Source organism: Ammodytes marinus (assembly GCF_949987685.1).
Source record: "Ammodytes marinus genome assembly, chromosome: 5".
NCBI classification, from domain to species: Eukaryota; Metazoa; Chordata; class Actinopteri; order Uranoscopiformes; family Ammodytidae; genus Ammodytes; species Ammodytes marinus.
The window spans coordinates 11,678,147-11,701,706 of NC_137234.1; the positions used below are offsets into that span (position 1 = coordinate 11,678,147).

The 23,560-nt window shown below is 40.7% G+C and overlaps 2 protein-coding genes across 4 annotated transcripts; both read left to right on the forward strand.

The window, feature by feature from the left end:
- The first annotated feature begins 190 nt into the window (after nucleotides 1–190).
- Nucleotides 191–14,290, forward strand: LOC307251298 (FYVE, RhoGEF and PH domain-containing protein 6-like). Its single transcript, XM_080028625.1, has 21 exons — nucleotides 191–382; nucleotides 1,748–3,653; nucleotides 6,052–6,181; nucleotides 6,360–6,427; nucleotides 6,822–6,852; nucleotides 8,274–8,425; nucleotides 9,241–9,397; nucleotides 9,557–9,644; nucleotides 10,202–10,252; nucleotides 10,374–10,432; nucleotides 10,526–10,597; nucleotides 11,177–11,245; nucleotides 11,614–11,697; nucleotides 11,813–11,892; nucleotides 12,058–12,160; nucleotides 12,283–12,429; nucleotides 12,597–12,702; nucleotides 12,837–12,931; nucleotides 13,020–13,148; nucleotides 13,263–13,402; nucleotides 13,490–14,290. Exons 1-21 carry the CDS (start codon nucleotides 298–300, stop codon nucleotides 13,524–13,526), a joined length of 3,789 nt encoding a protein of 1,262 aa, XP_079884751.1. The 5' UTR covers nucleotides 191–297; the 3' UTR covers nucleotides 13,527–14,290.
- An 853-nt stretch (nucleotides 14,291–15,143) lies between these two features.
- nr2c1 (nuclear receptor subfamily 2, group C, member 1) lies at nucleotides 15,144–23,073 on the forward strand. Of its 3 annotated transcripts, none has more exons than XM_080028632.1 (14): nucleotides 15,144–15,260; nucleotides 17,161–17,276; nucleotides 18,523–18,744; nucleotides 18,889–18,967; nucleotides 19,048–19,227; nucleotides 19,321–19,486; nucleotides 19,802–19,895; nucleotides 20,205–20,389; nucleotides 20,739–20,892; nucleotides 20,999–21,120; nucleotides 21,305–21,447; nucleotides 21,661–21,798; nucleotides 21,941–22,046; nucleotides 22,182–23,073. In XM_080028632.1, the coding sequence occupies exons 2-14, from the start codon at nucleotides 17,205–17,207 to the stop codon at nucleotides 22,351–22,353; spliced, it is 1,833 nt and encodes a 610-aa protein (XP_079884758.1). In that variant the 5' UTR covers nucleotides 15,144–15,260; nucleotides 17,161–17,204; the 3' UTR covers nucleotides 22,354–23,073. The 3 variants fall into 3 exon arrangements, with proteins under 3 accessions (XP_079884758.1, XP_079884760.1, XP_079884759.1); XM_080028634.1 differs by having other exon boundaries at nucleotides 19,321–19,471; XM_080028633.1 differs by having other exon boundaries at nucleotides 15,144–15,256.
- Nucleotides 23,074–23,560: the final 487 nt, after the last annotated feature.

Sequence of the window (23,560 nt, forward strand, 5' to 3'; positions counted from 1 at the left end):
GTTGAAGCGATCAGATGCAGAGGAGTACAATTTATTTCGTACTTATTTAATGTTACACTTTTCTTTAACATTTTTCTCTCGATAGACTGGTACTTTGTGGCTCTTGAAGACCTCTAGTGGATTATTTGTGCCAACAGAAAGGAAGCTCATAGGTTCATATCGCTGCCTGGCAGGAGGCCAGTGAGACCGAGCTGTGCGTCCGCACGCAGGGTTGCATGTGTTGCTGAAAGAAAAGAAGAGATAATGTCGATATTTTAGGTATGAAAACGTGACTTATTTTCGAGTCGACAACTCGCTATGCGCCCGGAAAACAAACCAGTGTCCGTTTCAACCGCACTGATTGATAAAATTCGTCAAAACAGAGACGCGATGAAGAACTCAGGTGAGTGACTGAAAACTAAATTTCATGTTTGTGTGACCGCGTGAATACTGAGCAGCTAAATTACAAATCATCAGGGATGTAGTTCCGATAGAACAACGTGTTCATTTACTTGATAGCTTATTTTCTTCCCCCAATGAATAGTACAGATCAACATTATAACACACGGAGAAACAATGCAACAGTTGTATATGCTCATGCTCATTTTCAAGCCCTGTCCCTGGCTATGATATTAAATCCATAGATTAAAAAAGATGGACAGATGCATAGGGTATTAACATGTGTTAGGAATAATAACAAATACCGTCAAACAAAATGTGCATGTGTTTATATATAGGCTAAGCGATGACGAGTGATTGTAGCCTATATGGGACATTCTATTCAGGTAGAGTGTGTCTTGTGTGTCACCTTTATACAGTACATGTCACTGATCCCAAATCACAATTCATTAGAATTAGACTTTTTTTTGCTGATTAATGCTGGGCTTACACTAGAGGACTTTGAAAAGACTGAAGACTGAAACCCTCTTACATCTAAAGACAATCAATTCGCACCTGAAGACAACTAGTCATTAGTTTTCAGTCACAGAGTGAGATTTTGAAAAGACAGGGGGTCTCATATTGCAGGACTACAACTAGATTCCTTTTGAGATTAATATTATTTCCGCAAACACGATAGTGATTATTTAATTAAAAAAAGGTTAATTCAATGCGCGCGCCACAACTCCAGCACGACTTCTGTGATTTCAGTCCGACATTGGAAGATTGTCTGCGACTGTCAAATCGCGTGAAAAGTCGTGTAGTGTAAACCCAGCATAAGTAACATTTGTGATTCTGCTAAGGCAAACACAGTTCAGCATGTAAGTATTTCAGATGATTTTTGGACAGTAGCTCGGCCAGATGTACCCTTCTGTTTGACTCTTTTACCCTCCCTCCTCCATTCATCTCCCACTCTTCACCTCCCATCTGCTCTTTCCCCCTCCTCCTCCCCCTCCTTTGCCTGTTGACAGGGGCCATTAGCAGGATTACTGTGCTGTTGTGTGGAGTGGCAAACAAATGCCATGTGATATTTGAACCCCCTCGGGAGAGAGGGCTTAATACCTAACAGCAGTTTTACACTAAGCCGTCACTAGGTTAGGATCAGTGTTACCGAGCAGATGAGTTAAAAAGTGAACTCTTATTAGGGCAACATCTGCCAGACTACTGTATATTCCTCAAATAAACCAACTGGATATCAAAATGTGTTTTAGTTTCATAATCTTTTTGCGCTGTTTCAGATTTTATGTGTGTATACGCCCGGCTCTGACCCACAGGAGATAACTTCACACATAGTCTAAAGTGCTCATCTTTTGCGTTTTCTCCCCCTTAGGCGTGTACAAGCCACCTTTGGCCCCAAAACCAAAGCTGGTCGACTACCACAGGCCAGGGCTGTCTCCCTCTACCCCAAGGAGAGACAACCTCTCACTGCTGTCTCCTAGTACACAGAGGAGGGTTAAACCACTACTGGCCCCCAAACCCTGCCTCTCCAAACTCACCACTGCTGTGGAATACAAACCTCTTGCGCCAAAGGGCCCGGACCAAACTCCTGCAAGAGAAAACAAAGGACTTCTCAACTCCCAAAATGGACTACAGCAAGAGAACAAAAAACCAGATTGGGATTACATCATTCCTATTTGTCTGTGTAGCCACGAAAACTGTGTGTGCCTCAGGAACCAAAAAATGGAGAAAGACTTCAAAACGTATCACAAGGCTAAACCCGAAGAAAACGTCAAACTTCTCCCCGCGTCTCGAGGCACTGCGGATAAGAGCGAGGAGACGTGCAGAGTGACAAACGCAAGTCATAAACCTCTAAAAGAAACATTTACCTTGGACGAAAATCTCAACACAGACGTCAACAGGGTGACTGTGAGGCCGTCCCTTCCAAACAGAACATGGAGCGACGAGGCAAACGGCAACGTCACGCCTCACAGTTCACCTGGGCCAGGACCAGAGGAAGATGCTCTAGGCTCGGAGCAGATGTCTTGTGTGGCCCGACCCAAAGCATTCCCAGCAGCCCCTAGGAAGCCCATCCCTGTGCCTGTACCGCGGAAACCCCGGACGTCTGTGCAGGCCCGTCAGGAAAAGGAGGAGGACAGGGAAGAGATGGTCGGCCAGGATGTTCGGGAAATGAATGTGGAAGAGGGGAAGGGCGGCTCGTTGCTGTCTGTCAGTGTACCTGTTGCTGAAAACAAGCAGACCGTTTTTCTGTCGGCGAGGAGAGCCTGCCCCGCGCCGGCCCCTCCGCCCAGGAAAAAGCCACTCCTGTCCGCACCTGAGAAAGCACCAACAACCTCTGCTCCTCTGTCCATGACCAAGGATGTGTTGGAGGAAGACCTGGGCTGGGACAGCAGCGTGCACGAGATGGAGGTGTCTGTCGACGAGGAAGAGGTGGAGGTGGAGAATGAAAGAACACACTCTGAGAAAGAGGCGTCCTGCTCCCACTTCACACACAGTCTTCCCTCCAGCGGTTCGTCCAATCCACCCAAGCTCAGCTGCCTGCCTCCTGTCGCCGTGGCAGCAGAGGATGTAGCCGCCAAGGTAGCGCCGAAGAAGCCCAAGAGACACAGCGGCCCCATGGCATGGATGCAGAGGAGGCGGTCGTCTGAGGAGAGAGAAGAGGGGAAGTCGGGAGATGACGAGTACTTGCATGTCCTTCCTATACAAGACTGCGCTTCGAAGGAGAGTGTTATGAGGAGGCTGCCTTCGCCACCACAGAAGCCTCAGCCCATCATCAAACCCTCTCTGTCCAGCTGGGGCAAACAGAAATCCAAGTCGTTCTCTTCTGCGGACCTCATTCGCTCTGACGGACGGAAGAGGAACTCTTTCCGGAAACTGCTGGAGCTCAAGATGTCCATGATGATGCTCCCCAAGCTGATGGCCAAAGGAGGCCAGAGCCCAGACAACGGTGAAGAAGAACAAAGCGTGCACAGGGACTTCCACGAGCGCCGCGGGGCTGAACGTAAAGTCTCCTGCCCTCTGATTGGAGTAGAGCAGAACGTGGACGGAGATGAGGTTTTTGCCGGTGGAAATGGAGACATTTTCTATCAGAACATCCCCCACTATGAGGAGATACCGGACTATGTGAATGTGGGAACGGCAGAGGCATCCCCTCTGGCCTCCTTCTCGCAGCCTGCAGCCTGGCATGATGATGAAGGCATTTATGAGGAGCAGGAGCCGTATATGTGCTTTGAGAAAAACACCGGACACCTACAGTGTCCAACCCCAGACTATGAGAGGTAGATTACCAAGGCTTTCATTTCTGTCTCTATGTCTTACTTTTTACATTTACATCCTGATTTTTCCTAGGAATATACTGGGGGGATTATTTATGTGTGTTAGGATTAAGTTAATGACAGAGATTGAGTGTCTCGGCAGCACATCACAATGCGTCTGTTGTTGCAGATTCCTGTCAGGGGAGTTTGACAAGTATGGCGGCACGCGTGCCTCCACAGCCTTTCATGTGTTGACATAATGATTTAGATATGCAGAACATTTTTTAAAGGGGCCTACTACATACCAATAGTTATTGTCAGAGGCATCATAGATACTGGAAGCCATTGGCCTAGAGATTTATTTCAAGCAAGAGCATTCAACATGTTGTGCTTGTCTCAGGTGCTTTCCTGCTTAGCATTTTTATTTTTTTTAAGCTCAGAGGAAACTTAAACTTCAAGTGTTTCAAACTGAATGGTCACATCACCCAAATTCACAAAACCAATTTTCTTGTTATCTTCATTTCTAATTTGCTCGATTTTTGATATATTGTCACTGAGATTTTTTAATGCAATGAAGGCAATCGGATTGTGCACATCAAAGCAACAAACAATTATTCTTAAATATGCAGTGTTTCTATCCAGACACAATTTACTGTTCGTACTTTGTGATCAAAAACACAGCCTCTATTGCTTCAGGACCAGGACATTGCTGTTCCTTTTTCCAATTACATTTTAAAATGCCCAAAACCTTGGGGATTTTAGATATCTGTGTGTGCAGGTACAAAGGTGATAATAAGGTGAAAAAAAAATCTGTTTTGGTTGAAGTGATCCTTTAAAGGTTTGTCACAGACAGCTGAGCTTAGTTGCTTAATTAGCACAATACAACTGTTAGTACCTAATGTATTCTTGGTATAGTTTGCAATTATCCTTTTATTCAAAACACGTATATAGTGTGAATGACCAGTGAGCAGAAGTCAGTGGGAAAGTAGGATTACAGTTTGTGTAGCTGTACACTTGGCCTAGCACAGCTTAGTGTGTCACCCTTTTTGAGTTCAAACTGTACGACTGTCACATGTTCGAGCTGCTCAAAAGAAGTGCAATACTTACTGTACACATGTAACCGTTTGTGAAAGCCACAGATTCTGGCCTATTTGGTTTGTGTTGCTTAGCCTTGACCCATCTCTTTTCCTGCAGTTTTGTTCAGGGAGGTGCCGTTTGTCTGACATGTAGTGCTCCCTCAGGGTGTTGTGGCATTTTAGATATGTAGTTCCTCCTTGGTGACGTTCCCTTTTCAGCTGTTAACATAATTTTAGTGCTGCAAGGTCATACAAACTAAGTGTGTGTGAGGATTTATCAGTTGTGTCTGTTGTGTTTTATTTTTTTTTGGGAAATGGCACCATTTAGTCAAACTGCTGGCAACTTGACCCAAATGTGGTGTTATGGTGATAATCTTAACATGTTTTTTCCGGCTTGTGTCAAGGGCTCCCTTTTCCGGCAGGAGCCCCTTTTTACAACTCTCATGTGATCAGAGCAGAACATTTTTAATTACTGCTCGACTGACGTGATTATTATGTGCTGCCACAAGTGTTTGTCCTTCAAACCTCATCCATCCTCCGTCTCTTGTGAATCCTGAATACAACAGTTTTTTATTTGAACATGACAGAACCAACCATAAAACATTACATTTGCCATTTTCACAAGTTTATCCTTTCAACAGTCCTTCCTTAGTTCCTTCTTCCTTAGTTCCTTCTTCCTTGTCTTTCTTTCACTCCAGCTGTATTTGTTGATTATTCGTTTCTGATGTGCAAAGCGTACACATACAGGTCATCATACAAAACAGTTACAGAAATAATTGACAATCTTAAAAAGTATGAGTAAACCTAAATATATAGTATATAAACAAATTAATAAATATAAATTAATGCATTTTTTAAAAATTCAGAAAGAGAAAGGTAAGGGGATAGGTTGGATTTAGCCTACAGTTTATCATTATAATAAAGTACAAGGGTGTAGGTGGCCTGACCTTGTTGCATCAGTGTTTTTCAATAAATGCCTGCTGCTTCTGTGTGTCCTAAACTCCTGTGCAGCATGTTAATGCTCTAGCATCTACCTCTATTGACCCCGACACCCTGCTTTCTTTTTTTCTCACTCAAGTTTTTATTGAGTTTTCGAATAAATAAAAACAACATCAACATAAAATAAGACAATACAAGGTTCTAAAAAAACTAATAAAATACAATCAAATTAAAAATATCCAGTTGTCTGGGAGTATTTCAATATTCATACAAAAATAAATAAAACGGGTGTACATTTAGTCGGTGTCGTATTGCATACTGTTCCATTTCTTCCAGTTCTTATTAAATGTATTCTCTTTGACCCTCAAAAGATATGTCAACTTTTCTTACCCTGTGCTTCCCAACAGAATCTCCGTGGATGAGGAGGTGGCACCACTGGATGACGACATCTTCAGCTCAGAGGAAGAGGAGGATGAGGGCGATAGCAGCTCTGTCTCCAGTAAAGGACAGCCGGAGGAGCAGCCAGAGGAGAGCACGGTGAGAGGCAGACACTGTTTATGACTTCAGTCCACACAGAGGTTACACCTGATTATATAATGATGCACAGCGGTGTGTCTGCTGTGCACCTTGTCCGAGCAAATGTGAAACCAACCAAGTGATTTATAACGCTGCATTTGTGATTCTAAGTCAGTCTTTTTGCACCATTTTTTGTTAGACAAAGAGTGGACAGAACAAGAGCAAGATTCACCACATCGCCACTGAAATCATGAGCTCCGAGAGTGTGTAAGGGTCTTCATTTTTTTCTTCTTAAATAATTAAAAAACATATTCTATCGCATATGTTACAACATAGGTTTGACATGGACTATGTACAGTATGTGCTAAAAAATTAAGCATGGTCTGTGTATTTATAACACAAAGGACATTATTTGTATTTGTGAGCCATTTACATTTTTCATTTTAAAAATATTTTGGTGCTAAATACACCACGGACAACATTTTCAAATCGACTGCATTGTGTCAGGTACAGATATACTATATATCAAAAGAAACCTTTGCAAATAAAACCAAATTCATCAGCGTGGGTTACATTAGACCTTAGTGGGACAATGTGTTTTTTGGGGCGCTTTGGGTGAAGTGACTCTCTTCAACTTCTGTAATGCTTTTGTTTTTTCTAGGTTTGTTGACGTGATAAAGTTGCTTCATGTTGTAAGTACTCCCACACATCACGCTTTGCTTCACCCAAAAACAAGCTCCATGTTTGCTCTGATAATGGCAGAAGTCGATGTTATTTTGTGTATGTTTTATCTAGTGCTAATCTACTGTCTGAGCCCACATTCTCCATATGTGTTTCATTAGTATAGCCACTGGGTCACTCCCCAAGCCGGATAATCTTGACCCAACTCCCCTGTACTTTCGCCTGCACGGCTCACATTCCTCAATGGTTTCCCCCCAGATTTTCACTATAAGACTATAGCATCATTAACTGTCATGACATCCTAGGTGAAGGTGAGGTCTTTTTTTGTGACCTGTTATTCTTATGTTTCCCCAAAAATATTTTGTTAATTTGAGCAAATGTGTAGAGAGATCAAGGTCACGGAATGAGATCCTACTAGGACTGAGTCATAGGCAATGACTCCTCACTGCAGAGCACGCACGGGAAGTGCATGGCTCTCTCTAGACGGTAGATGAATGGTGTCCAGTAATGAGGCACAGTCATGCTCAAAAGAATGCTGAAGTGACTAAGTTCCTTCACCATCTTTACTAGGCCCCAGCTTTCCACAAAGATATGGATGGGAACACAGCATGCTATTTTTGTGTTTTTTTTCTCCATGTGTTTATCAATTTAGACCAATATAGAAACAACTCTGTTTACTGTTTCTATCAGGTGACCAGCTAGTGTCTCTCAAAATTGCAAACTGTCCAGCAACGGACAGATAAGCAGCTTCAACTCAATGGGAATGTATTGTTTTCTGTTACTGTCAGCTGTTGTGGTATTGGAAGAGATCACACGGTTTAACCACAGGAGCTCTCCACTGGGCGCTCAGACTAAAAGCAGTTTTATTTGCCATGTGTCCCAATAAACCACCACAAAAAAAAAAAAAAAAACTCCACATCATCAAAAAGAGTAGCAGAACTGGCACCCTAAGGCTATTTGCTTGGCTTATTTCAGGTGTTTTTTTATACATATAGTTCTCTGTAAAAAGAACCAAACTATATCATCCAAGTGGACTGAAAAAAGGACCAAAATTAAAGAAACACCCTTAGTCCATATTCACTGTTTTCTTGAAATTCAACAATGCTTATGTAAGTCAGGTGTGTCTGTGTAGGTTATGGGTCGACAGTATCTTTCCTTCTTTAACTTTTATACGTAAGCTTCTCTGAGCTTATCGAATTTGTAGTGTTGTTTTAGTGACCATGTTTCTTGATCTGTAGAGGAACACAATTTTTGAACCTGCATTTAATTAATTTAGTTTCTTAGATTTCATTGGGACTCAAAACTGGGTCACTGTTGTTGTGTTGCACTGAAATGCCAAAAATGCAAATACCACATTTGACACAATCTAGTTTTTTGAGTTCCTGAACGTAACCAGCTGACTCTCTATCTGTCTTAACTATCTGACCTGCAGGACTTCCGTGATGCCGTCTCCAAAGCGTCTAGTCAGAGTGGGAAGCCTGTGATTGAGGAGAGGCTTCTCAACCAGATCCTGTACTCCCTCCCACAGCTCTACGAACTCAACCAAGACCTGCTCAAAGAGCTGGAGCAGAGAGTGGCCAAATGGTACAACCAAATCACTTTTTTAAACTAAAAGGCACAAGATGCCTTGGTTCCCTGTAAGAGATGTATTCCAACATTTGGGGGAAGGCACACACCTGTTTCCATCCACATGACAAAATGAGGTTGTTACAGAAAGTTATAAGCCTAGACTCCATTCCAAAACTTTTGGGACAAACCAAGACTTATATCACAAACGTTAGTCCCCCAACTTGCCTGATGCTCTTGTAGCTGATTGGGAGAATGACTGTTCTTCCACACTTTTGAAATAACATGTCAAACAATCCCATATGGATAAAGTGTTCTGGTGTCTAAACACTTTGTTTCGGTGTCCACGTACATATGGCCCTGTAGTGTGTAGCCTACCTGATTCAAAGTACATGACTGAAAAACATTTGGTTTTATTTCAGAGGCACTGGCAGTACAGTACATAGGATACATGCTTAACTTTGTTACTGTACACATTTCATTTGGATTTAGTTTATGTTGTGTAACTAAGCTGTACGGTACACTATGGTCGGACTATGCTGTGGACCCAGAGAGGGAGAAGTTAGGTGTTTTTATTGTTGCTGTGTCAATTGAGGAAGTTTGATTTCTTTATAAGAGAAACTGTGGCCTGTTTATTACCCAAAGCTTTAAGTGACACCATTGTCCACTGGAGAACAATAGGCAGGTGGTATCTGCCTCTAAGGCAAGGGAGCAACTGAAATGTTAGACATAACTAATAACATGAGATACAGCGCTGTAAATGATCATTATAAAGCTTTTAATTATACGTTTCTGTCTAATTTATTTGTTCTCTGCTTTACCCATGTGCACAGGGACGAGAGGGCCCAGCTAGCAGACATTTTCCTGAAGAAAGGGCCCTATCTGAAAATGTACTCGACTTACATCCGCGAGTTTGGCAAGAATGTGGCTCTACTGGAAGAGCAGAGCAAGAAGAACCTGGCTTTCGGCGCCGTGGTGCGGGAATTTCAGGTAAGAAGTAATTCATGACCTGTTTTCTCTGTCTGTTGGGGGAGTGTCCATTTCAATGAGGCTACATTGTTTGTGCATGTGTAGAGGATGTAATTGTGCTTTTGTTTTTACTGAAGATTGTATTTCGTAACGTGTGTCCTCATTTTTTTTTTGACCAAGGCCAGTCCCCGCTGTGCCAACATTGCCCTGAAGCATTATCTACTGAAGCCTGTTCAGAGGATTCCTCAGTATCAGTTGCTACTCACAGGTACATCTGCAAAAGTGTTATTTTTACACAGCATTGTATTACGAGCTCTTCACATTCATGCTTCATTTAATTTCTTGACAAATTGTCTGTCAGCTTAAATGAAACCTCAACTGCTAAACATTGCACTGTCTGTCCAACCTGTGACCAGTCTCATTATCGGTCTCATGCTGCCCTCTGGTGTCCAGAAAAAAAACATAAATAATTTTGAATTTCTGTCTTGCCACTTCAGGCCTCATATAATAAGATTTTTTTGAAATGCAGCCCGAATGAGATTTAGTGACATAACACAAGCTTTAACATGAGGGAGATTAGCGTTACATGAGTCTAATGGATCAGGGTCGATCCCTCAGAGCTCAAAATGTGAAGAATGTTCCTCGCGTCACTCTTGTATAATTGTATTATGTAAGCACCTGCAGACCTTTTTATCCGGGATTTTAATTCCAGATTACACTTCAGGAATTTACCGCACAACACGTAGCACCTGTAACAGAGTGTACGATTTATTTATCACTTGTTTATTAGACTGTTGACTATACATGTTTGCAATTGTGTTTCAGACTATCTAAAAAACCTGTCTGAAGACTCAGACGATTACAAGGACACACAAGGTAACCCAACAGGCCTTACTTACATCTGTAAACTGTAGGCTTGATTTAATGCTGTCAGTAAAATGGAAACATTGCATGTAATGTATGTGTTGTACATCTTTTCACATTTCTATCTACACAGCTGCCCTTGCATTAATGAAAGAGGTAGCCAATCATGCCAACGACACCGTGAAACAAGGGGTGAGAGCCGTCAAATAAATATTCACATATTATATTAACATATTGAGAAAATACTGCATGCACAATGCTGAAGGTTTTTTTTGTTCCTCTCAGGATGACTTTGAGAAGCTGATCCAGGTGCAGTGCCGTCTGAACGGCCACCATGAGATAGTTCTACCTGGTCGGGTAAGGCCGTAAAAGATTCAGCTCTGATTTATGTTATTTTTTTTGTGTATTACTGTTTTATATGTACCTACATTAGATTTTGTCACGTTAATAAGATGTTGTAAACCTCACTTTATTTACTATTATTTATATATACATATTTATATATAAGCTTCATAATTAATAAAGTTGAGAAGACATTATCACTTTCAACAATGTCGCCTCAAGGTTGTGTTTTCAAGGTTCAAAATGAACTTGAAACTCCAATTTCACCAATTCATAAAACTGATTTATGTTTTGAAAGTTCACTGATACTACATTCTCAGTTATTATATAGTTTTGTCCTCATCTTCGGGATGAAGTCCAATACTTTCATAATTATTCTAATGAACAGGAAATCACATTAACAGAACTATTCTTCCCCTAAACGCATACCATGCATATTTATTTTACTGCGTCTTCACTTGTAATTTACTGTAGTCCTTCATTTGTTTTTGAAGTTCAAGAGTCAGAAAATAGCCACCATGCTCAATAAATGTAAGTGATTGAAACAACAAACATGACTTACTGTGTGACTCTTATAACATTCTTGTACATCAGATCTTACTCAAAGAGGGCGTCCTGAAGAAGCTGTCCCGTAAGGTCATGCAGCCCAGAATGTTTTTCCTGGTAAAGTAAACACCTAATCTGTCCCTTCTCTTGTTTCATTCTTATATATCACACTCATGGTAATGCTTATGCTACAATGACTGTGCAATCTGTCCAAGATACAGATGCATTCATTCTGGCTTTTTTTCTGCTGTACATTTTGCACTGCAGTGCTCTCAAGCTGCTGTTAGGATCCTACGGAAGTTATATATCAGATGCTGTTTGATGCCCTAACATTAAGGCTTTGATAATATAAGTCAACAGCTTGTATCAAAGTGTCATTATATTGGAAGCTAGTAGAATATAGCTGTTTTTAATAAGTTGTTAGTAGTGTATGAGAAAAGACAGAATATACAGAAATTACATTTATTTTGTCTTTTCTCCTTTAGTTTAACGACATATTGCTGTACACCACTCCAGTCCAATCGGGCCAGTACAAGTTGAACAACATGTTGGATCTGGCTGGGATGAAGGTGAGATACTGAACTCCAAATGTCCTTGCGCTCTACATCTTTTCTCACATTAACATTTATTACAATATACTGTGTTATACGCTGCCATCGCCGCTCACATTGAATATAATTACAGGTTAGCAAACCAAGCCAAGAGGCCTGTCAGAACGAGCTGAAAATTGAGAGCGTGCAGCGCTCCTTCATTCTCTCAGCGAGGTAATGATCAGGAGCAAAAGATATCTCCTGGTAATTTAAGAACATGTGTTGTTTCGTACGTCGTTGTATAACAGTCATCATGTGTTTTTCTTTCTTGCTTGTAGAGCATAGGTCTGTATGAACACTGTGTAGGTGGGGGGTCACACTTTGTTTTTCTCTCTGCAGTTCAGCCTCAGAGCGAGATGAATGGCTTGAGGCCATTTCCACGGCGATCTGTGACTACACCAGGAAGAAGATCAGTTTCATATCTGGCAAGCCTCCTGAAGAGGTTAGTGAAGCTCACACATTTCCTGTTTGCAGTGTGTGAGACTTTGTTAAAGTGACGATTGCAAACAAAGTCTATTATGAGCAGTGAGGGTTAAATCATGTCTTTTTTATATTTCTATTCAGGTCGATCTAAGTGAATGTGGCGATGACGCTGCTTTAGGATCTAAAGCCCCCATATGGATCCCTGACCCACGGACCACCATGTGTATGATCTGCACCTGTGAGTTCACCCTCACATGGAGGCGACACCACTGCCGCGCATGTGGAAAGGTAAGGAAAATAAGAATGTCTTATAAAACATGCACCCGAAGACACAGAAGCTGATTAGAAGTAATGACATGGTTAAAGATAGGACAACGGAGCACGATGAAAACAATTGCTGTTGTGGGGTAACATACGGAAAAATAAAATGTTATGTAACTTTATCATATCTTCAGGTGGTATGCCAGGCGTGTTCCCCCAAGAAACACTGCCTCGAATACCTGAATAACACATTGGCAAGAGTGTGTAACCAGTGTTTCCCCATTCTTCAGGAGCAGAAAAGTAAGTCTGATTCACTTGCACTGTCATCCTCATGATTGCATGTTGCCTGAGCCTGAAACATAACGCTGGATTAGACTTTGTATTCCATGTGTATTAACAGTAACACCTACATGATCCACATCTCTGTTCCTCAGGTGAACAGGCCCTAGCAGCAGCAGTATCCCCTGGAAGCAGAGCTACCTTTGCTTTCACCAGGAAGCAAAAGAAAATACCTGCGGCGCTTAAAGAGGTGAATGATGCTTTGTTCAAGGAAAACTGTAAGTGATGGTCAACAATTTGATATCTTACCAGTCGTTTTTTTTTTTGGTTTGTTTCAGGTGACGGCGAACACAGACAACTCCTCCATGAGTGGGTATCTGCAGAGGTCAAAGGGCAATAAGAAGCAGGGGAAGAGGCTGTGGTTCGTCATCAAAGACAAGGTCCTGTACACGTACGCTGCAAGCGAGGTAAGGTCTCCTGCTTGTATCAATGAGAGCCCAGTGTCATGTTAATATGGAGCCAAAAAGATGTGATTTCATGTCCCTCTAACGTCTGTTTTTTTATATTGTGTCATAATGCAGGATGTTGCGGCCTTGGAGAGTCAGCCTCTCTTAGGGTTTATGTTGACAGTTGACTCATCGCACAAGTTGCAGTTTAAGCTTTTCCACAAAAACACGCTTTACTACATTTACAAAGCTGATGACGTTCAAACAGCACAGAGGTATAGTATAAAAAGTGGTGCCACTTATTGTTGCCTACCTGCTATGCCAGCAGTAATGCTCACAATAATATTTTCTTTTTCTAACAGATGGATCGACACATTCAAAGAAGCCATGGTGCTTTGATGTTGAGTGTGTGTGTGTTGCCCTTGCCTGAAAATGTTTTACCTCAGTTCTCTCTGAATCCTGCACAAAGCCTCTGGAGACACCATATTGCTACATTTTATCTGACATACTGTAGTTACCTTTTACACTGTTTTGAGAGCACTCCTGTGGAGGTGGGAATTACACGTTGTTGTTTTTTTTAAACACGAAGGATTGGTGCGGTTTTTCCTACAGTTTAAAAATAATGACACAATCATCTTTTGCTATTTTACACTTTGATTTTACATTGTTTTTTTTGTACATTTTGATTGCATTTTCTGGTAACCTGCTTGAATTTCAGCAGCACAGATTTGTTGATAGAGGCTTTATTATATATTAGATATTTTTTTTTAATAAATTAATACTATCGTAGCATTTTGATTCATATTTACCAACTAATTTCAAAAGATGTCCAAACTAATCATAAAGTTGTTTCTTGTTGTTTGGGAATAATTATGTTATTTCTCATTTGTGAAGAAGGCTGCAGTGCACACAATGTACTCTGTTCATGTTTGAGTAAGAAACTGTCATCTTACATTACTTAACTTTGAGACTAACATATAGTCGTATGTATCAGTGAAATAATAACTGCTTGGACAGAACTGTACCATAATGTGTACCACTTAAGTAACTCAAATGTAAACACACATATCCCCTGTAAATATAGATGATTGTATATGAAATGTAATCATATACTCACTTTTACTGTTAACATTTCTGCTATAGAAATAAATTATTTTACTGTGGTTTCTGTCATTGTCAACTTTGCAGAGAGATTTAACACTGGTGGAGGTCCAATGTGTTTTGATAGTCAGAAAATGGGAAATATGTTTCATAAATACTCATGTAGCCTACTGTAATTGAAGTGGTTATTTTTATTGGAGTTTAGGAAAAAGACGCAGGGTAGTGGAAACAAATGCAACTTCCAATGGAGAAACACCAAAACACACATCCCCCACCTAGCAACAAAATAGTCCCAAGAGATGAAACGGAACAAACAAAATTAGGCATCATTCTCCCATGGGTTAAGCACAAACAGAAAAACAAATGGACAAGATTGAGAAATAAGATGTAGATTAAATTGTAACTGAAATACTGGAGTTTCAAATAACATTGTGTGTGCTCAGTGCTGCAGATATACCAGCTATTTCATAGCGTAGCCAGTGCAGGGCAGTGAATAAGGACATTATTCAGTATATTGCTATTCATTAAAAAATCCTCCTTCCTTGATGTCTGTCTTTGGGTTAGGGTCTGAATTCATTATATAACATCCAATTCCCTAAAAAAATGTATACTCAAATACGGTATGATCTATAAGAAATTGATACAAATAGTTGTCAAATGGAAATGGCTAAAACCTGAGCTGTCTAGCCTTAAGTGCAAAACATTTAGAATGTTTGTAGCCTAAATATAATGATACCAGGTCCACTGAGAAATGATTTCCCAATATGTAAAAAAGACCAACAACAAAACAAAAATGGTGTGATCGTAATACAAAAACATATCTTTCATTCGTGTCGCATAGAGGAAACGAAGTCACATTTTGACAGTGGAGGGCTATGGACCGCTGAAAGGCTGTCCAACTGCGCATGTGCAAAAGCTGTTTATTGATGAAAAAAGGTCACGAACTCTGACCCTCCTACCAACTGCAGCAAACAGTTAAAATATTAATCTATTGAAGGCTATACATCATCTGACTTCACAGCTTCCCGGTGGGTAAGACATATTTACTGTACTTGTCGCATGAGAGGTTGACTGAAGAGGCACGAGGGGACAGTGACACAGGAAGGGAGGGAGTGTTCAGGGAAGCAGCCATTAGCTACCGGCTACCATTCAGCTAACCTAGCCCGTTAGCACTGTCGTCCAGGGCTCGGCACGTTAACATCCAATTCCGCAAGTATTTAATAATGTTTATATGTGCAAGACTTGTTCTTAAAGTTACGCCGCGTGTCTACGTGTTGCAGTGACGGTGTTAGCGGACATGCTAGTTAGCCAACAAGCGTAGCCATGCTACCATTAGCTAGCTAGTGTTAGCTTATGTGCTAGCGTTCCTAACGTGTCTCCGTAAACTATGCAGCCGCGTTATTGATTCAAGTCTGAATGTGACAACGGATTGAATCACCAGCTGCCTTGGTACATTGCCCACTGGTGTTGAAAGTCCAGTGTGTGAATACATGCGTTCTTCTGGGCCAGTTGTGAAGGAGTCCCGCAGTGGATTCTGCGCACCGGCGTCACGGGCCTTGAACCCTGGCGTGCTTTAACCCTTCAATGTTGACCTTTCACCTACAGGAAAAGAAATACCTTTATCTTCCGTATCGATTTTAAATCGCTGTGCTGTCCTGCGTGTGTTGTGTGTTATCTACTAAAGCTGTGCGGCTCGCGCGATGTCATATTACTGTTATTTAAAGCTGTATTTTATAACGAGGCCCGCGCCGGCTAACGCTAGACAGAGGCCACAAACATACATTAGTTTAGCGGTACGCAATGTAATAAATCACATGTTTACATTGTATCCAGGGTTAATACAGATCATTAGAAGCTGTCCAAAGACATTGGTTACCCTGTTTAGTACCAACGATCAAGTGTTTGCCAGATATATTCTTGTTTAAGGGACATGTAAACGACTAACACAAGTGCTAACGTTAGTCAGACTTTTCCGCTCTTAAGTGGAAATCTTAATAACACCCCTTAGCTATAATACAGTCTATCAAATTGGAAATACATTGAGTCGGAGCTCTGGGTCCCTCCACACTGATCAGTAAATAGAAAAATGCCTTTTACACATGAAGTAAAAGGTTTCAGGATGTGTTTCATAATTCAACTCAGAAATTAACTATCTATCAAAGGATAAGGGCGGCGTTTGTAGTCTTATATTTTCACAGTGCTCAACAAAATACAATGCAAAGACAACATCCAACCCTAAAATGTGGAATCAGTGATTCTGGAGAACGCTTGTTGTCAACATCAGTGAATAGCTCCTTGATCTGCTACATATACTGTGTGTGCCCTGGAAAGAAAATAAATCCAGCGTTACTAGAGCCTAGGCGGTGTATTAATTAACTCTAGATACATTTTCAGCGCATGCACAGTACAGACAGGTAGCAGAGAGTGAGGGGATATTCACTGATTTTGTCAAAACGCGATTTTGCATTGGAAGCATTCTCTAGAATTGTTATATCCACCTTTTTAATTCATCCTATTAACAAGTTGTGTGAGTTTATTTCTATTTTGAGTCAATCCTACATACACCGTCCAGCTTCTGTAATTACCCAGTACTACTACCCACCAGTTTACCTATTGTTTACAAATCTGCTTAAAATTAATCCTCAACAAAAGTAGTATTTACTCTTGTTGACGAATGGTTAAAAACTACAGCACCAAGCTGCTGTAGGGAAATTATTTGACCTTTAAGAAAAATTAAGCACTTCATTCCGTAGGAAAGAATGGGCAACAGACAGTTTAGGGAAGTCAGAAAGTAGTGAGAAGTATTATACGTGTGATTAACTGATAAAAAAAATGATAGAATAAGGTCAGCCTTATGCCTGTAGGTACTCTCTTGTCTGAGTCAAAGTTTGTTTTATTACAAGAAAGTCAAACATTTGCTCTGTCTACACAGGTGTGCATGCCTCATGGGGCGCTGATGTGAAGAGCAGTGGAAGAATGGATGGACAGACTCAAAGGATTCAGTTTGTGCAAACAGACAGCAGCATGGCTTTAGGACACAGAATCCAGGTGATGTGACAGCCTAGTGTCCACCAATAGAAACTGATCTTTTGTTTTTTTATACAGTGCTGTGTCAAAGTTTGTGAACCCCTTGAACCTTTTGGAATTTTATTTATTTTAACCATAATTAATATTTTTTTTATCAATACCAGTATTTTTTATATGAAAAAACAGATGTTTGTTTATCAATTAAAAAAAAAAATGTTTTCCAGAAATCAATTGTTAAAACAGATAAAACAAATTATTTGACAACTGTTGTATGTGCAAAAGTTTGTGAACCTTACGCTGCATTGCTTGAATGGAGCAGGTAAATCCAATCAGATGGGCCAAATTGAGTGATGAAATGGACAAATGTAGTGAGAGATCTTTTGGGAAGAAATTGGGTGGCACTAGATAAAACGGAGATAAAACCAGGTCAGTTTAGGCCCACCAAACTGAACCCATACAGGTCAGACATGCTGAAAGGGAAAAAAATCTCAGAGGATCTCAGGAATAGAGTTGTGATGCTGCACATTTGTCTGGGGGCAGCAATAAATTAATTTAAAAAAAAGTTTGAGCTCCATCGGTCCACCGTGAAGCAAATCATCTACAAATAGAAAGCTTTAAGAGTGACTGAACATCTGCTTAAAAATATCCACAAGCGCCACAAGAAAAGTATTTTTCAGTTACAAGCCAACCCAAACATTACATCTAGTGATTTGCAGGCCTCTCTTGCAGCATCTGGGACAGATGTGCATGGTTCCACAATAAGAAGAAAATTCAGTCAAAATGGCTTTCATGGGAAGGTTGCTGAAGAAGCCTCTGCTCTCAAAAAATAACAAACCTGCTTGTCACAACTTTTCCAGAGAGCACCTGGAGATACCTGAAGTCTTATTCTGTGGACAGATTAGTCCAAAATTGAACTATTTGGTCATAACCAAAACCGCCATGTTTGGGCAAAAACGCAACTCTGCCAACCACCAAGAGAACCTTCTCCCAAGTGAAGAATGGTGGTGTCAAATTGTCTGCAAATTTCCAGATGTAATGTATGGGTTGGCTTTTACCTGAAAAATCACTTTTCTTGTGACGCTTGAGGATATTTTTGAAGGAAGTCCACTTCTAGGCAGATGTTCAGTCACTCTTAAAGCTCTCCATTTGTAGATGATTTGCCTCACGGTGGACCGATGGAGCTCAATTCTTTTATATGAATTTAGCCTAACTTTTTCAACACTTTTCTCTATACTGTTTAAATTATTTATTTGAATTTTTCTTACAGATTGTAACTGATCAGCAGACTGGCCAGAAGATCCAGATTGTCACAAAACTTGAGCCATCTTCCCCTGGAAAGCAGCAGTATATCCTAGCCAATGCTGACTATTCCTCCGGTGGGAAGGTGATCCTAGCCAACCAGGAAGGCTCCCCCAACAAGGTCATCCTCACTAGTCCAGACGGCTCTGCGGTGAACCAGCTGCTGTTTGCCTCCCCAGAGCAGATTCAGGTATTACCAGAGGATATTAGTGACTTCTTTTAATCAAGTTACTGAACGGTCTTATCACTGCAGCATGAACATGTTAAGTCAGGCTAAACCTATTGAATTGTTTGCGGTATTAAATAACTCCCATTGTCTCGGCTTGTTTGTCAGTTTGTGACTGAAGGGTCGGACCAGTCTATGGTGAAGCCGGTGGTGGAGTACTGCGTTGTCTGCGGGGATAAAGCCTCAGGTAGGAATAAAGTGTAATTTGCTTTAACACACGTAAGCAAGCATTCGCAAACCTGAATCTTTTTATATTCCCTTTCTTAGGGCGCCATTACGGAGCTGTCAGCTGTGAGGGCTGTAAGGGCTTCTTCAAACGAAGCATAAGAAAGAACCTGGTGTACACATGCAGAGGTTCCGGAGAGTGTGCCATCAACAAGCTCCACCGAAACCGCTGCCAGTACTGTCGACTGCAGCGCTGCATGGCTCTGGGCATGAAACAGGATTGTAAGAGACTGTAACCATCTAAATATTCAGTTGTGAAAAATGTTATTTGGGACTCCCATCAAAAATAGTGATATGCCTTTGTCTTGTCTACAGCCGTTCAGTGTGAGAGGAAGCCTGTTGAAGTGACCACCAGGGAGAAATCTGTCAACTGTGCAGCCTCCACTGAGAAGATCTACATCCGCAAGAACCTGTGTAGTCCTCTGGCTGCCACACCCACCTTTGTATCTGACAAGGAAGCCACTAGGTCGAGCCTATTTACGTAACAAATTTAATTTACCAGCTTATTATATACACATGTATAGTCTAATACAACACAACACATGACCTCTGCTATAAACAAAATCTGTTTTATAATCTTACATTTCTAATAACTATGTTTTTTTTTAAACTGCATCATGTTACACATTGTCTGTATATATAAAGGGAGAGGAAACTATATATCTCTTGTCTATTATGGGATTGTGATCGAACAAGTGATACTTATAAACTGATAAGAGTTTGAGCAATGACTTTTTTATATTGCATTGTTCCATATAGCATATTGCTATATAAGATTTAAAATGTCTTTCTTCAGGTCGAGTTTGCTTGATTCGAGCATGTTACTCAACATCCAACAACCCTTCACCAAGATGGAAAACACCATCTTGATTCCAGCATCCCCTGACAAGGTAACAGTGATGCAATAAAATAATCAATTGACAAACTGACATTGCATTCTTATGTAGCCTTTTAAATCTTTGATATTAAAGCCCCTGTGAATATTGGGGCTTTAAATTCTTTAGACTGACAACTTATAATTTAGAAAGTTAAGATATTTGCTTGTTCATTAATTGTGCATGTGTATAAACATTTGTGTTAACATGGAACAGTTCTGTCCTTGTTATTCTTACTGGAAGTAGTTCAGTGATAAACAAAACAATTCAAAATTGTGCTTATGAAACCTATTGATATTTATACTAAATGTTACCCATTCACAGGATGACCTGTCTCAAGGAGATCTCGGCACGCTGGCAAATGTGGTGACGTCCCTCGCCCACCTCAACAAGGCCAGGGAGGCAAGTGACTGTGACAATGATATGATGGGAGTTGAAACGCTTAGCAACGGGGACAGCTCCATGACAGACCTCCAAGGAGATGAGCAAACTGCAAGTGATATCACACGGTGAGGGACACGTCATAAAGAATCAAGAGGCTTTGATACTGACTGCTAGTTATTTCTGAATAACTGAATTGATGCATGTACCGGAGCAGTAGAAACCCAGGGGCTGTCTCTCTCTGTGTTTGTCACAAAGCTATAATAGAATTTCCTGTAGGGCCATGTGGTTTCTGACTCCGCTCTTAAGGACCTAATTACATTCACCCATAGTCCATCGAAAATAAACCATACTATATGTCAAGGGTGCACTGCAGTGCTTTGAGTTATGTCCTATGTTTCCTATTTTCTGTGTGAGCTACAATATATTAGATGTCTAAAATTTCAAATGTGGACTTTTATATTTTTGTATCATTAGAGCTTTTGACACCCTGGCAAAAGTGCTGAACCCTGGGGATGGCTCGGCAGGAGAGTCCTTGGAGGCCACAATGCAGCTGATGTCAGGGGATCAGTCAGGTCCAGTGGTGGAGTTGGAGGGATCTCTCCTCTCTGAGAGCCACATCCCTTTCAAGGTAAAAAAAACTTCAACTGAGTAACCCATGTTTCGTGACACATTTTTATTCCGATAAACACAGCATTGATGTTTTTCTCCCTCCACTCTACAATATGTTCTTTCAGCTTATGATGCCTTTGCCTGTGCCAGAGTACCTCAATGTGAACTACATCTGTGAGTCAGCTTCCCGGCTACTTTTTCTCTCTATGCACTGGGCACGCTCTATTCCTGCCTTTCAAACCCTTGGGTAAGCGTTATTCACCAGGTTTTTAATTATTTTCCATAAATACACCCTTTAAAATTGTGGCATTGAACTGTGTCATTACTTGTCATGTCAGTAATAAAATGCCGATTAATTGAGGTTTCGATTATGTGGCCATACATACAGTCGTCTGTGGTAAAATTTTAATAAATGTTATTTTATTTTACAGTGGTCAAGACAATGACATTAACCTGATGAAAGCTTGCTGGAATGAACTGTTTGCCCTGGGTCTGGCACAGTGCTCCAACGTTATGAATGTTGGCACCATCTTAAGTGCCATTATCAGCCATCTGCAGACCAGCTTACAGGAAGGTAGGAGGACAACTTCTGTTGGTTGCTTGCAAGGGTTTAAAACTTGAATGCAAATTTAGAAGCCGAAACAATGTCTTACATTGCTATGCGAAGTGAAAAATTATTTATGCAATGCACAAATTGAGATATGTTATGTTTATTTTTGTGGCACAGTTAGTTTTCCATTTGCTAAAAACTATGCTGATGTGTTGTTGTTGTTTTTTCCCCCTACAGACAAGCTTTCCCCTGACCGAGTAAAAATAGTAATGGAGCACATCTGGAGGATGCAGGAGTTCTGTAACGGCATGTCCAAGCTGTCCCCAGACTCATATGAATATGCCTACCTCAAAGCCATCGTTCTCTTCAGCCCTGGTGCGTAAACAATTAGCAATTAAAGAAAATGAAAAGTACATTTTTTTAGTTATTTTATTCCTGTTACTGCTAAAAATCAACAGAAAAAAACAATCCACATATATTCACACCTGACTGTGTGCATGTGTTGTTTTTGTACCAGATCACCCAGGAATAGACAATACCCCACAGATCGAGCAGTTTCAGGAGAAAGCCTACATGGAGCTGCAGGACTATGTAACAAGGACTTACCCAGAAGACACCTATCGGTGAGTAGACTACCTCTGTAACACAGATAATTCCCTAAGTTTATCAAGACAGCTTTGCGATGGCACCATGGCTGTACTTGCTACCAAACACATGTTTTTAGATTGAATGTCTCCTTTCCCCCTCACTGCTCTCAGGTTGTCCAAGCTGCTGCTGCGTCTCCCTGCCCTTCGGCTGATCAGTGCAGCTGTCACTGAGGAGCTGTTCTTCGCTGGACTCATTGGCAACGTGCAGATCGACAGCATCATCCCTTACATCCTCAAAATGGAGTCCACTGATTACAATAGCCAGGCGGTCTCCGGGGTCTGACACACTGGGCCCCCTTTGTAATTGCAACATTGGACTGTGAAAAACTTGACAGCCAACCAATCAGAGTACTCCGCAGAATGATCACTAAGTGGTCAAAAACATACTGTATTTATTAGACATCATCTGAGTTCTGTTTTTTACTCCTACCTTGCTCCTACTTCTGTTTCATCAGTAACTAGTCAGTAGAGGAGCACAACTCACAAAGAGGACAATTAAAAATCAACTTCAGTGTTGAGAGAGCCTGCCAATATCTGCCCATTCAGGAATTAACTCGTGAAAACCTGCAAAGTAGATTGCGCTTTTTATTGTACATAGTATTTTATGCTTCATCGCCTCTAAGCCTTTCCTTTTTTTTCTGCAGATCTTGTCTGTACTTAGGAGGAATCAGGATGGTTTGTTTTTCACTGCTCTTCTACATAGTCATGCTGTTTTTTATTTTCTAATTATGTCGGCGAAAAAAAACGTGTTAATGTAATTGGTTTGTGATATGTTATCGCTGAAGGTTATAACCTTTATTTCTTATTTGTTTGCCAATCCAAAGGATCGGGCAGCATTATTTGTCAAATATTTGACATCATGTGCATCTGAAGTAATTGTGTATATAGATTTGTGTATAGAACGCACCAGGAAGGCTACAATGGGCAGCACTTGGTTATTCATGGAGTCCATCTTTTGGACAAATTAATGTGGACAGAAAAAGATGTTCATGGTTTGAAAATAAAAACCAGTTTCAAACATGTTTCCTTATTATTTATAGAATTGAGTTTTTATTTTCATAGACTATCAGTGAGAAAAGTTGGAGCTAGTTCCTAATATTGACCACAAGATTCTTTACTTTATGTGATATTTGTATCGTTGTAATGTCAGTATTTAAGAAGGCAGCTATGGACTACCAAATAGCCTAAAATATGTTGTTTTGTTTGGACGATGCTCAGTCATGTAAGGATAATTAAGGAAGGAAGCAGTCTGCATTATGAGAGGCTTTGGGAAGTATTTATTTTTGTAATAACCATTTTCCATCAGATCTGTTTTACTTTGCAACTCAATATAAAGGCAGTGGCATTGCTGTCATGCATGCAAATGTCAACAAAAAAATTTTTAATAGAAAGATTAATAATAACTGAAGATGAACAGAACATACCGATGATAAGTTTGTAAAGCATTAAGACGGAGACATCAATGGAGTATTCAAAACATTAAAAGGGAT

Bases quoted from the DNA above. Each gene is read 5' to 3' on its own strand.
- LOC307251298 (XM_080028625.1), top strand. From the start codon at position 298: ATGCGCCCGGAAAACAAACCAGTGTCCGTTTCAACCGCACTGATTGAT. The intron at 11,246-11,613 runs GTAAAGTAAACA...TTTCTCCTTTAG, and splicing joins AGCCCAGAATGTTTTTCCTG to TTTAACGACATATTGCTGTA. The intron at 12,703-12,836 runs GTAAGTCTGATT...TCTGTTCCTCAG, and splicing joins CATTCTTCAGGAGCAGAAAA to GTGAACAGGCCCTAGCAGCA.
- nr2c1 (XM_080028632.1), top strand. From the start codon at position 17,205: ATGGATGGACAGACTCAAAGGATTCAGTTTGTGCAAACAGACAGCAGC. The intron at 17,277-18,522 runs GTGATGTGACAG...TTTTTCTTACAG, and splicing joins CTTTAGGACACAGAATCCAG to ATTGTAACTGATCAGCAGAC. The intron at 21,448-21,660 runs GTAGGAGGACAA...TTCCCCCTACAG, and splicing joins GCAGACCAGCTTACAGGAAG to ACAAGCTTTCCCCTGACCGA.